Here is a 13,860-nt window from a genome sequence, read left to right on the forward strand (position 1 = left end):
CTATGCTGACAGTGCTGTGAATCCATGTGAGACCTTTACCCGAAATTGAAATAGCTACACATTTTTGTATTCTATGAAAAACAGTGCCCTCTGGCTTCACATTAAATGGGAATAAGAAAGCAGTTTAAAAGATAAAACAAGTTACCTGATTCCTATTTCCATTTCTAGTAAAGAAACACATGGAAAATGACATGACAGTTCTCTAACTACCCTAATTTGTCAAGGACTCATCATCACCATAATTCAGATGCAATATTGAGATCATGTGATACTCAAAATATAAACCTTATCAGACAGCTTTGCATATGTCATGAGAAACTGAAACTCAGCGAAAAACAAAAAAAAACACCACCTTTTTTTTTTCTTCAGAACTGTTTTGTTCACAGGATACTTGTTTAAAGTATAAAGATAGGAAAAAGCCCCAAAGCCATGTAAAGGAGTTTCACTTTTGCATAACCTGGGAAGAACGATTATACAGAAATAGAGAACATCACAAATTCAAGAGAACTATAAATTTTCTATTGCTAAAAATCACGTATACAAAAAACAACTTCCTGATGTACTAAAGTTGAAAGAGGTAAGATTTAAGAGAAATTACTCAGAAGTCAAGAACTACGCAAAAATAGTGACTAACTAGATACAACCAACAAAACCTACACTGCTTAGCAAAACTCTTTATCCACCACTCATTCACTGCCTCCTACAGGGCACAGAGAGGACAACATTTTGAGACAACTAAACTAACTTCTAGATCCAAGTTTCTTCTCCCCTCACCCCCAAGTTACACATGGTGTATTTCAGCACTAATAGACATCAGAAATTAAAATTTTTTGTATCATTAATACGATTATCTAGGTATGTAGTTTCTGTTCTTTAGGGATGTGTTGGGAAAAGCACATTGTCCTGATTACAACTGCAAAAGGATAAAGAAGCAGCACTGCATATGAGGCCTGGCAAAATAGAAGCTATGTTAGGAACAGAGATGCACACACATGTAAAATATGTCTCCAAGACACAGAAAACAAAGATTATCCAAATGGATAATTTCATGATTTAATATAAGCTTTTACACCTTTCAATGTTTTTACAATTCCACACTTAAGTAAAAGTCTAGTCTAAATGATACCTATGAGACAGTATTCCAGTTAATTTTTGTTATCTGCCCTGAAGTAGACTACGACAAATATCTACATTCTACATCTATCCTTTGTACACGAATTGACTACCTTTGCAATGAAGCTGAAAAGCTCACTTCATCTGATAGAAATTGAACTTCATCTAAGCAGAACAGCTAAAGGAATAGCCATCTGATTAAAAGCACACACTTCTTTTCAAAAATGTCACTATCTGATTCAAGAACACCATCACAGTAGCATGAGATGTATTTTCCATAAATAAAACCGCAAAACTGAAAATCCTTTAAGAACAAAACTTATTTTCTGCATTGGTAATTGCAATCATTCCTAAACAGATTTGATTTATGGTGTCTTTTTTACATCTGAAGTACTATACATGAATTTACATGTAATAAGGCATATATTTGCAAAAGCGTTTGTGCTTAAAGTGATTATTTTGTACCTGTTCCTGAAATTACACTGCATGTTCTCAGTTTGAATTTTAGAAAACCCACAACCGCATTAAACAAAGGAAACGTTCCTTTAGAACAGCTTTCTGAAAGTTTTGAGTTCTACAGCAAACTACTTCTGCAAAGGGAATTCTCCAGCGTGTTTAATTCAGAAGTAGGAAAACAGCCTAATACCATTTTGTACAGAGGAATAAAAGGTTTAATTACACAGTCTAAGTACAGATCCTTGTTAAATCAGGTGATTTACACCTCTGCTGAAAACTGAACCTTAAACACTAATTCCTGAAACCAGGCATGCTTGCTGAATCTCTCAGCCATTTACTCTAGTGCTCTGGTGTCCAAGTTCATCCCTGAACTGGTGGTTCCCACTTTGTCACACAGTATTTCACAGCGGCACTAGCAGACAAGATATACTTAAAAACTAAATTCTTTGAGTACAAAACTGAAGTCACTTTGGTTCATCTATCATAGATCCATCATTTAGTAATGGATACTCAAATCTCTTTAGAGATTTTCAACCAATCAAAGCAAGTTAGATGGTTCCCATTAGAACCACATCATAAGAGAGAGTCCAGGGCTATAAACTGCCACCTACTAAACAATACCAACATTCTAGTTTTAAAGAAAATACTGGTTTAAAAAAAATAAAAACCACCAAAGACAAAAGCATTCTCCAAGTAAGTTTTATAAGCAGATTGAGGGAGGGTATAGTTTTCAGGCTCTTCAAATGAACATGTGGGGTAATTTTCCTCAATCATCGGTGATGTATCCCAGTATGCTGGAAAAAATCCCAAATGCAGCACTACGGATGTGAGCTCAGCCAGTTATCTCAAAACTCCACCTTAAGACTTCTATTACCATTTAACATCGGTGATACTAACTACTTTAACACTCTTCTTCTATTACAGTATTGGAAAAAATAAGAGGTTCATTAGCCAAGTAATAAATATGACTGTTTCTGTAGATAACTGTTTTCCATTTATTTATACATGGACATACTCAGTTTCATAGAAGGAGAAACTAAAAATAATACATTGATGCTGACTAAAGAATTAACTGTGAAATAGTGGGGAAAACCCCTATCCTCCCATGTTAAAGAGACTTGAAAAATCATACCCAACCAAGTACTCACACAGAAGATTTGGAAATTTTGGAGATAAGCCAGCTAGTATCTGGGACCTAAACCCACAGTTAGCTACTGAAAGGCAGAGAAACATCTGCCCACGGGCAATGACTCCCATAAGTCGATTCTCCACCCTTAGAGGAGGAAAAGAAGTCAGTCTGCTTTACCACCGGTCCTGAGTTCTGATCAATGTCTATTAGTGTAATAATAGGCATTTAACTAATTTGAAGTCTCAAGGCCTAAAATCACTTCTGAGGCAAACACAGGGGTGATAACGAGACAACTGCTTGCACCTCAAACCCTCTTTCCAGTCTATTTCTAGATCTCCTCTACTGAGCAGCATGTGCCTGCTGCTGTGCTGTGAGCTGCTTCAAGCAGCAATAGTATGAAATTGTCTTGATTCTTGTTAGTCCCAGTGCTGCCCACAGGCATATAAGTAGCAACAAGGAACACCAACAAGTCTGGGCAGTTTTCCTTCTGGTGCTATTTGGGAAACCTCATGTATCAGCAACTATCTGTCCTCATACAAACCCCAAAGAATCAAGAGTGCTTGCCTCACATTTGGAAGATTTAGAAATCTTTCATTTCAACGAAAGCTCAGATTTCACAAATAAAAGCTGCCTTAAAACTGATACAGAATGTTTGACTGTATTCTCTCCTTTCCCCCAAGACTTAATTATTTGATTTTTTTTTTTTTTTCACATTATAATCCAAAAGTGGTCAAAAGAGCAACCTGAAAGGCATTTTTGGCTAGATGAATGTATTATGACCTTAGCTTAAATAATCTTACACAGTTCAATTTTTAAATATGATAAAAACCACCTTGTATTCCAGTGGCAAGACTAAACACATCTTTAGATCTCATAATAAACTCCTGAAAATTAGAGCAGAGAACATTCCAGAAGCACTAGAGAATTGGGAAGTGGTTTTCTTCAGATAGAATTACTGCACTTATGATTTCCTTTTATAGTCTTAAGAAGCTACAGTCAGAAAAACAAATAATACAGCTACTCAAAAGCAATTTCAATTCTTCAATAAATTAAAAAAAAACTAAAAAAAGCTTTATAAGGAAACTATTAACCATTCAAAGTCAATAAAGACACATGTCAGTGCTATGCCTCTGACCTAAGACACATCATATTTTTTCCTCTCCAGTGATATGTTGGTATTGATTTGAAAACAAGGTAACGAACCTCTTATTTCTTTTGCAATAAAGTTTGTCAAGTCAAATCCACTGAAATGAATCATAAATAAAACAGCAGAAAAAGTAAGGCAAACTGAATAAAGGGAACTTATCAGATGGCCAGTAAAATACACTTCTAATTTCATTTGATACTTGTTCATTACCTGAGCACCATGTTATGTTACACTGCTCAACGAGCATCACAAACTACCCAGCCTGCTTGTTGGAACCATGCATGGCAAGGAGCAGTAACTGCAAAGGCACTAAATCCACTACAGCAAAAATAGAGTTAAGAAAATGGTTTCAGTTCCCAGCACTGAAAGAGGCCAAACAACAGATTAACTATTATGTCTCTAACTCAAAGAAACTTCTTGTACATATTTAATTTTTTCAACAATTTAAGCATCCATAAAGCATTAATTGGTAGGAAATTAATATAGATCCAATGATGTCAGGTAAACTCAACAGTCCATAGAGATAAAATGTCATTCTGTAACTAAATACATTTAATCATACACCTTTTCCTGAATAATGCTGGATTACTATAAACTACTTAAAAATGCAAGGTTATTTTATTTTTATAAAATGGCAGTTAGTGATAAAAATTGTAAGTATTCTAAAACTGAAGACAAAGGGTTGAGTTTTCTTTGTTTCATTCACTATTTTCAGCTAATTTCAGTAACATTCTTGAGAAAGACTGCCCTCCTGTGTTCACTGATCACAGCATGCTGAAATAAGACAGCCCATGCAGCTGGAATCACTTCAAGCTGGCTATTTTTTTTTTTTTAATAATCACATTACTGATTCAGAGAGTGAAATTAGCCCACCAAATGTTTGCACAGAAATAAAAGGCTGGTGCAACAGCAGGACTGTTCCTAGGGCTTTCACAGAAGGTGGTAATGCTTGCTAGTTGGCATCAGTCCTAGAAAGCCATTCTGGGCCTTTAAAATGGCATCGCTGCTTGCAGCTGCTCTTTGCTCTTAACAGAGGCTGCTTATTAAAAGCTCCTAAACTGTTCGATCAAGTCCTAAAGGAATAAAATGCTTGTTAGACACCTTGTAATAAGGTTAGCTATACTACCTCACACCAGTATTCCATGCTAACTGCAGCTTTATGGCACCTATTTTCAGAAAGGTATAAAAAAAAAATTCCAGAATTACGAATCTGTAATCACCTACACTTCCCATGTCATCTTGTTTACATGTCAAGAATCCTGTAAGTGCTTTATAAATAATTAAAACATGAAGGAACATTGTATGGGAAAACAAGCATTTTAGAAACGGAAAAACCAATGTACACAGCAGTCTCTCATGTAGCTAGTCAGTTCACGGTGAGCTGGCAAGAGGAGTGACACCTAGATTCCCACTTTTAACAATGTCATTTGGTAAGTTAAAGAAACAAATACTCTTAATTTGGTAGAACACTTGATATTCACATAGCTAACTGCATCTGAAAATATTCAGGAAAACACCTAGTCTCATATGAGCATTATACTATAAAGCACTACAAATCTACTGACAAGGGAAACGCTTTGCTTTTAACAGTATTCAACAAAACAAAAAGCACTTAAACAGTCATATAGGCAGCTCTAAGGAAAATCTGATTTTTGTATGCTAACACACACAAGACTATTGTGGTGGTACTCATGGATAAAAAGCACTATACGCACCAATTTTAATATGCCCGTTATTCATGTGCGCACATGCATAACCTGCCTCGAGATAAATTTTATTCTGGTTAACAAAAATGTATCACTTGATAATTCTTCAATTATTCATTCAGAAAAACATGACACTAAGCCAAGTTTAAAAATAAAACACAAAATATTATTCATTTATACAACTACCTAAGCATACTTGAACTTACACAAGTACCTAAACCAGTGTTTTGAGTAACATGTTCCTTTGTTTTTACATCAGTGTTTGCATTAATTACTTAGAAATAGAATCAATACCCAGTATGGGAATCCTAGGCCTTTCATCTGTGCATGATATTATCACAAAAAACCCACAACTTCTTTTTGCCTATTTAAAATACGTTTTTACACTACCGCCAACATCTGTTTTCATTACTAAAACTCCCTTCTTTTGCATAGAACAAAAAAGGCATTTTCCCTTAAATTATAGGACACGCAACAAGAAAAATAACAAAAATGAAGGGGGAAAAAAGGAAGCTATTATGTGTATCTGGAGGACATGCACTTGCTCAATCTTTACTTATGAGCCCAATTTACTTTTTCCTCACATACTGCCTGCTGATTTTTCCTTTGTCACTTTCAGGATCTGCCACTAAGTTGTTTTTATTGTCTCCAACCACAAAAAATATCAAAACAAGTATTACAAAATTATGTTTTTCCTGCATTTGTATTTTTCCTTTGCCTGGTTTAAACAAATAGAGATACTTGTATGGGAACAAGCAAACCAACTGTCTCCACTTCCTCTTGCATCCCCCAGAATACAGACTTAGAAATGCCTCAAAACACTTACTGGTGTGATAGCGGTAGTCTGATTTAAATAAAATATTCTTAACATAGAAACATAACCAAAATAATTTCAAACTTGCCTGTAATAATCTCCTTTGTGTGAGCTTTTAATACTGTTTCAATTTATTGTTTTCTCTCCTGGTAAAGAAGCAACATTTTTTCACTCATTAAATGATAAATACTGCTGCCCCACACCTTTCATTAACAAAAAATATTTGAAAAACAATGTTTATGTTAGTGTTAATTTTTCTATTTGTGTACCTGCCTTATCCGCCTCTACAGTTTAACTGTTAGCAGCACCTAACACTACTAGGCTAACAGAAGAATTTACAGGCAACATCCAAATTAAGTTAATTAGCGTTTCATGACTGGACCATTTATAGTTCTCCTTTTTATAAGAGAAACTAGGCACGAGTCAGAAGAGCTATGGTAACTAAGCTAGAGATCAATGGAATTCACACTACAGCCAAGGATTCCCTTCATGTCACCTACAACACACCTGGAGAAGATGCCTGCATGGGAGAAGAAACCTCCAGAAGCAACAAGGGGAAATGTCCCAGCAAGAACCTAAGTTTCTATAATGCTCAACAAACTAAAGCTGAACACTTCTAGACAGCCAGATGACTGTCTGCACCAAGCCCCTTTCTCTGATATGTTTTGTCATAGTAAAGGACAAACCTTCAGAGAGTGGGGCCATTACAATAGCTTGCTATTTGCATAGCACTACATTATGCAAACACAGGTCAGTCACTAAGAGCAATGTTACATCAGTCAAGCAGTCTTTGGAATTTAACATTCAAGTACTGCTTCTCTTCTTAAAGACAGAGCAGGACAGTAATTTCAAAACAGCACATAGACTTGTGTCCAAAGTCTACGATACAACATTTTCTTTCCAACAGATATTCAGGCAGTTTTCAAAAGGTGAGCACAAAATGTGTCTTGGAATCAAAAAGATCTCAACCAATTTTGAGATATTTAGGTGACATACATTAACTGTCACATTTAATGTCTGCAAGCAGAGAGTACTTCTATATTTGGAATTTAAGCATTATTTTGGTATACCTAGTTAGAATTTACAAAACAGATAACACTGTTTCTGTTAAGATAATCAGCCACCAGCCCAACTGCAAGAGAAAAGAAGCCGGTGCAGTTTATATAGCCCTTGAGACAGGACAGAGCGACGGAGAAGGCTAGCACTGCAGTAAGGACAAGTAGGTCAACCATTTGCAAGACAACACTCTCAGACCTGATGACCACAGGGAGGTTCAAATTCAGCAACTGCGTACCATGCAAAAGGCCCGTGACATGATACAGAAAAATAAGCCTTTCCTCAAACAGTACATCGAGACACACGATTGATTTTTGGATCAGTACTTCAGCATTTTTCCAAATTAAACCTAAAGGTACAGTGCATGGCCCATTCCAATGACTATCCTGGTTTTCATTCAGCAGTTCAGACTAGACAAGTGCTATTTTGAAACCAAGGGCACATACCTAATCCAGTATAACTTTATCTGCAGCTCCAGTAACTCAACTTTCCTCCTGCAAGGTCTCTGTTCATTCAAAGTACAACCCAGTAGTACCAGTTACCAAGTGTAATTTCCTGCCTGCTGGCACAGGACCTCTAACAAAAATGCAGGGGAAAAGAAGTGAAAAATAAGACAGTACTTTCTCCTCAGAAGGCATCTTGTTCACATACTCCTTCTTAGTTCTCAGAGTGGAGAAATCAATAGTGCTTCTAACTTAAAAATTCTACGTCAGGTGTTTTTGTCAGAGACAAGAATTTTACTCTTTTCATAGAATAACCTGACAAATAATTGTTAAAAGAAGATTTACTACAAAGACTTTATTATCCTCAGTCCCCGAGAACTTTTTCCATTTGTTTTAAATCATATTTCACCTCCTACTCAAGGACTACAAAAAACGTGTAGTAGTCAGAGATTGTAAAGAAGAAAAATTCTGAATCATAAACAGCTATGTGGAAGGAGGCAGTATTTTGTGTTTGCCATATTACTTGGAAATGACATACTGCTTAAAGCTTTTTGACAAACTTGCAAAATAAATTAACTAATGCAAAGCAGTTTATGTCCCCTAACTTCTAGGAACTCAGAATACTACCAGAAAAGAACTTCCTGAAGCTTGCCAGAATGGCTGTGCATATTAGACAGGGACACAGTATTGCTTTTCAGCTGGATGTTCTTGAATTGTTTGTGTGACAGCTTTGCAGTTCAAATATAGCCTGCTTCATTACATTTTCCTCTCACAGAATTCTGCTACAAATTTATCAGATTTTTAGCAATTAAAAGGAGATTAGTATTTTAAGGAAATATTAATTGAACACAATGAACAAGGGATGAATCCTTTAATCTTCAGTAAAACCACCTATGTATCAAGTCATGTCTTTTGATCATTAAACCTTTGCATAAGCCAGTAGAAAGAATAAAAAGGCTGCTCACTAGCACCAAGCAGATTCTTCCCTGTAAAAAAACCCAGCCTATAAATAATACCAAAAGATCCCCAAACTCTGAAGAAAAGAAATCTGAAAAAATGCCATACCACAACTTTTAAAGTGGAAATAGGCAGTCAGGATTAACTGTGTATTCCTTATGGCAATAATTTAATTATACAAACTACTGAGCTTTCAGAAAAGCTTCCTTAATTTACTAGATAATCTTACAAGCAATTTCCTTATATGGCTGGAGAGAAATCACTGCTGTGTGCTTTAAAGCTGGAAGATAAATGGTCTTTGAAACAGAAATCATTGGTACTGACCGGAATAACAAAAGTTTTGCATCACCACTGTTACAGATTCCTTTCATATGAATGCATTGCATTTTTCTGAGTGTGGTAAAACATCATCAAATCAGAAAGGTGTTTATTGAGTTTATGTAAATTAAGAATGCAGCTTCACAGGGAAATGGGGAAAAAAAAATAAATCAACAAGAAAGTATTTAGGGCTTTTAGTTTAAAAAATTCTTTAAAATTACATCATATAAAAAACCAAACACAAACACATACTACTTGAGCTTGTATGTTATAGGTAAAAGTGAAAACCTGTTTTGTCAATATATGAAGAGACTAAACAATGATCTGATAAATAGAGACTATATACCAAACATATTCTGGCTAAGAGCTCTGATTGTTAATTCCGAACTTAAAATTCTAATGGATTCTCTAAATATGACAAATCTTGTGTCACTATTTACAATTTACATATTACTCAACTAATACGCTTTTATTTAAGGGAAAACTAGACCCCACTGAAGAACAGCCTTCAGCAGTAGACACTCCTCACAACTTTTTGGTATAATTAATTGGTCACAAGAAAGTTTACTGAAATTTGGTCCAACTCTTAACATGAAAGACATAATTCTCACAATGTATTTTTTTCTGCAGGAGGTAGCTCTAGGAGTATTTATTATTTGAAGAGCACAAAGACGATATCGTTTCACTTTTACTGCAGTGTTTTGAGGTGTTTGGGTTTTGTTTTTTTTCCCCAAACTCTTAATCATTTTCTGAAGTAAGCATTTAATACATTTTGATACTGAAAATGTATGGGCCTCAGACTACAGTAAGGTATAATTCAGAATTTTAAACTATTAAGCTTCCAAATAAAACTAGTTCACCAGCTGCTTATGGTTCAGGCCGATGCTAAAAGTGACCAGCATGGTGAACTGCCTAGATCAACAAAATCCAACCCTGACAGAGTACACTTGGTTTTAAATCTTATATTTTGCTGTAGTTCGTACATTTTCATTCACAAACGATTACACTCTCTAAATTCTACTTTTGATATTAAGAAAAGACAAGCAAAGAACAAAACCAGCAAGGAATGCTATTCATACTCTAGAGCAAAGCAGCTCAGAATCTGGCACAAAAGAGCATAACTCAATGACCAGAATGACTTATCACTTAGAACCCTGTCCGTGGAGAAAGTGCAAAATTTGCCACAGCCATAAAAGAAATAATTTTTAGCACCACAGTTCAAAACAGACCCAGAAATAAAACTACAGTTATCCGCATCACTAGAGAAGTTATATTACAGAATTTCCACTGTTGGGAAAATATTATATATAATCCCCGCAATTTATAACATATGAGACCTTACTGCTGCCTTTGGCAATTCCTGGCCGCGAGGCTAACCTGGCAAGACTCTAACCTGAGGATAACATGCTAGTGTAATTCCTAGTTTTCTCCTGTTCAGGCATCTTTTCCCTCCTCACAATTCAAAGTTCATAGAAATCACAGCTTAGACTGCCCTCATTTTTTGCACACACAACATACCTAAAAATATTCATATGATTTATTTAAGTTTTCTTATTCTTAATCACAACAAAACAATTTCAGTGTATTTTGGATGATATGATTCAATCTCTAGGAAATTAAATACTAGTTACATCTCACCTAGAACGTTTCCTGCAGGTACTTCTTCAAGATCTTCAAGTTCTCTCCCCATAAGCAAGTAGAGATTCTCCAAGGTACAGCAAGCCATATGAGGTACTAACGGCAGATCGTTTGTAGCAGAACACTGGGATGACAGCTACACGGAGTAAAACAACCAGTGTTGGATATTTATCACTTAGTACTGATGAAAACTTCTTCCTGGAAAGCTCCTTGCATTACAAAGCTAAGATATACCTTCTAAATATACATTCTATAAAAAGCATTTTATTTTCAAAAGTTAGATATTAAACACCAACTACACCTGAAAATATTTTTTTCCCCCTTCCAAAAATCCAGTCTTGAGGAAATGTTACCACGAAAATAGAAAATAATGCTTTTCCTTGGTAATTTTTAGGTGTCTCCTACTCCTAGCTTACTTTTCATTGTCACTGATAAAACAAATGTTTTAAAGTAAATCATAAGTAAAAAACTTCTTTGACCACAACCTCAAAACATTTAAAGTCATTTTTTTTCAATACTATCATGCACCTTCCTGTCCCCCAAAAGCACTGTTTTTCCCTTCACAAGTTTTCTTTGAATCAAAGTATACACATACTGGATTTATTGTTAGCCAATACAACAACGTACTTAAATTATTTTGGAAATGTTTAGGTTTATAATGAGTTTACAGACACAATCAGCTATTACCACAATTACCTGATACTTTTTAGAATTTTTGACTTGGAACTTTTTTATTTTTTCAATTTTTTTGAGTGAGCAATGAGTAAAAAGTTAAGTCATCAGTGTTTCACAAGAATCCCAAGTTATGGTAACAATTCACTGTCACCTCTTACCTTGTGCAGAGACTCAGCAGGATCATATTTTGGTCCTAAAACAAAGATCTTTTGCCCTCTTCGCAGCACACCACTGAATACTCTTGCAAAAGCAATGAAAGACTCCTTGTTGTCTGCTTCCTGTTTCATTGCCTTTGAGGTCATGATCTCTACTTGACCAGTGAGCTGTTTCTCTTCACCTAATCAAAGTTAGAAAAATATATGAAGTATAAAAGTAGTTTGTCTCCTCATCTGAAGAAAGAAAAAAAGCCAGTTACACATTATCCTGTAACATCTGGTGACACATTAAAAGATGGCAGGAACGCTACCACTGTAACTCACAATCCAGTCCTGTTGCTCATACACTGCTTTTGTACCAATTTACTATCAGGCTGTTTGCTTGGGGTTTTTTTTTGATTAAACGGTTACTGTCATAAAAGGTTCTAGAAGTAAGCTAAACAAACCTGAATCTTTCTACCCCATATGCAAGGGCAAAAGTCAATCATTTCACCCATCTATTAGTGTGAAAATTACTTATTTTTTCAGCAGAGCATCTCCTTTAAATATCATCTATCTTCGCTGACTCAGAGTACTGAGACCAAGAACATTCTCAGGCTACAGGAACAGGTATCCATGGCACTATTACAGCATTTATGAACTATCAGCTTTCTTACAAATCCCTCCTCTTCCTTCAGGTCCATCTGTTGAATTGCTTGGACTGGCACATGTATGATTCTTTGGAAGGTACACAGCACCTTGACAACTAGACACTACTATTAAACATCCTCTGAGAAAAACAGATAGAGTGTTACATACCTTTCGTATCGCCAGTGTTCCTAGTTACTTCAGATGAATTTTCACTCGGGAGCTTTTCTGACAGCTCCTTTCCTTGATTTGCTGCCAATTTTTCAGCATGCCTTTGTTTCGCCAGTTCACGTCGATGAGCTATTTCTTCTTGAGTTAAAGGCCTACATTATATTTTAAAACATTAGTATTTGGATGTGTCATTTAAAAAAAAAAATTAAATCACAGTAATTATAATACTGTATCTGGCATACGTAAAAAATTTTGGAGAATGACTTTGTATGTTAAGTCAGCTAAAATTAACAAACTCTTCCTTCACCATGTTTAGTAAGGGGCAACCATGTTAAACTTCTGTTTATTTTGTTAAAATAAGTCAAGTTTTTCCCACTGACATATGAATTCCACTTTTTCAGAAAAGACCCAAGCCAACTTTCAAACTTGCTTTTTACACCATATCTAGTATGTTACCCTAAACTAGAATGGCAGCTAAGACTAAGCATACAGTATTCTAACCTAAACTTAGCTATTCTGTTTAGTAATTTCAGTATCAACACTTTCTCATGTAACATGCTGTCAGGTGATGACATCAAGAAAAATAATCTTTATCACCGTGGCTTAAAAGCAGAAAAAAATAATTAAGTAATGCAGATACCATTGTTTTCATGGAACTAGGACACACACACACACACACACACACACACACACACACACACACCCCCATTGGGAGCAATGGAAATATATATTGCTTTCCAGCATTAATAAATAATTTACTTGCAAAATAGTAAGCAATAAGAAAGTCTTAAATCTTGACTTCAACTCAAGAAGGTGAACATAATCCCACAGCCAAAGGCCATCTACACAATATGTCCTTACGCCTGTATTTGCATATATGATGGAGGCAAGAACAACAGTTTTCAATACTAAAGATGGTTTAGGATCCTTTCAGTCAATTGTATCAAGCACACAGTCTGATGAACAGAGCATTAAAAACAAAGTGCCCTGTTAGTAAGTTTAGCTTGTTTAGTAGTTCTGGATAAGTCACTTCCTCTCTTTAATTTAATTTCCCCACTTACAGAAACAGTTCAAGGTTTCCTGAACATTAGTAGTAGTAATGAATGACAGGAGGAAGAAAACACTGGGAAGCAATAAATTTTCTTTAGACAACAGGCATATAAATACAATCTATAAAAAAAAATTTAAAAAAAAAATTTAATCACATCCTCATATCAACTATTGCACACTCCCAAATAGGGAAACAACCCATCACTTGAGAGTCAAAGTTTTTACACGTAGCCAGTAGAGACACTTACTCTGCCCTTAACTGGATTAATTAGGAGAGGAAAGCCCTGAACAGATTATGTAGCTGAGACTAACTGCCAGTAAGATTATTTTTTAATATCATAATGTGGATGCTTTTCTGCATACAACACATTCTGCAAGAGACTTAATTTGGAAAATGCATAATGA

General features: G+C 35.4%; 1 protein-coding gene across 1 annotated transcript in view; it reads right to left on the bottom strand.

Moving 5' to 3' along the window:
- EFL1 (elongation factor like GTPase 1) overlaps window positions 1–13,860 on the bottom strand; it is a 78,348-nt gene that overhangs the window by 43,282 nt on the left and 21,206 nt on the right. The window contains exons 13-15 of the mRNA XM_026856340.1: window positions 12,406–12,557; window positions 11,611–11,789; window positions 10,778–10,913 (exon numbers count right to left, since the gene is read on the bottom strand). Of these exons, the coding sequence (XP_026712141.1) occupies window positions 10,778–10,913; window positions 11,611–11,789; window positions 12,406–12,557 (467 nt within the window). The remainder of the gene's footprint in view (window positions 1–10,777; window positions 10,914–11,610; window positions 11,790–12,405; window positions 12,558–13,860) is intronic.

The sequence above is a fragment of the Athene cunicularia genome (genome assembly GCF_003259725.1).
Source record: "Athene cunicularia isolate RWA chromosome 10 unlocalized genomic scaffold, athCun1 chr10_part1, whole genome shotgun sequence".
Lineage (NCBI taxonomy): Eukaryota > Metazoa > Chordata > Aves > Strigiformes > Strigidae > Athene > Athene cunicularia.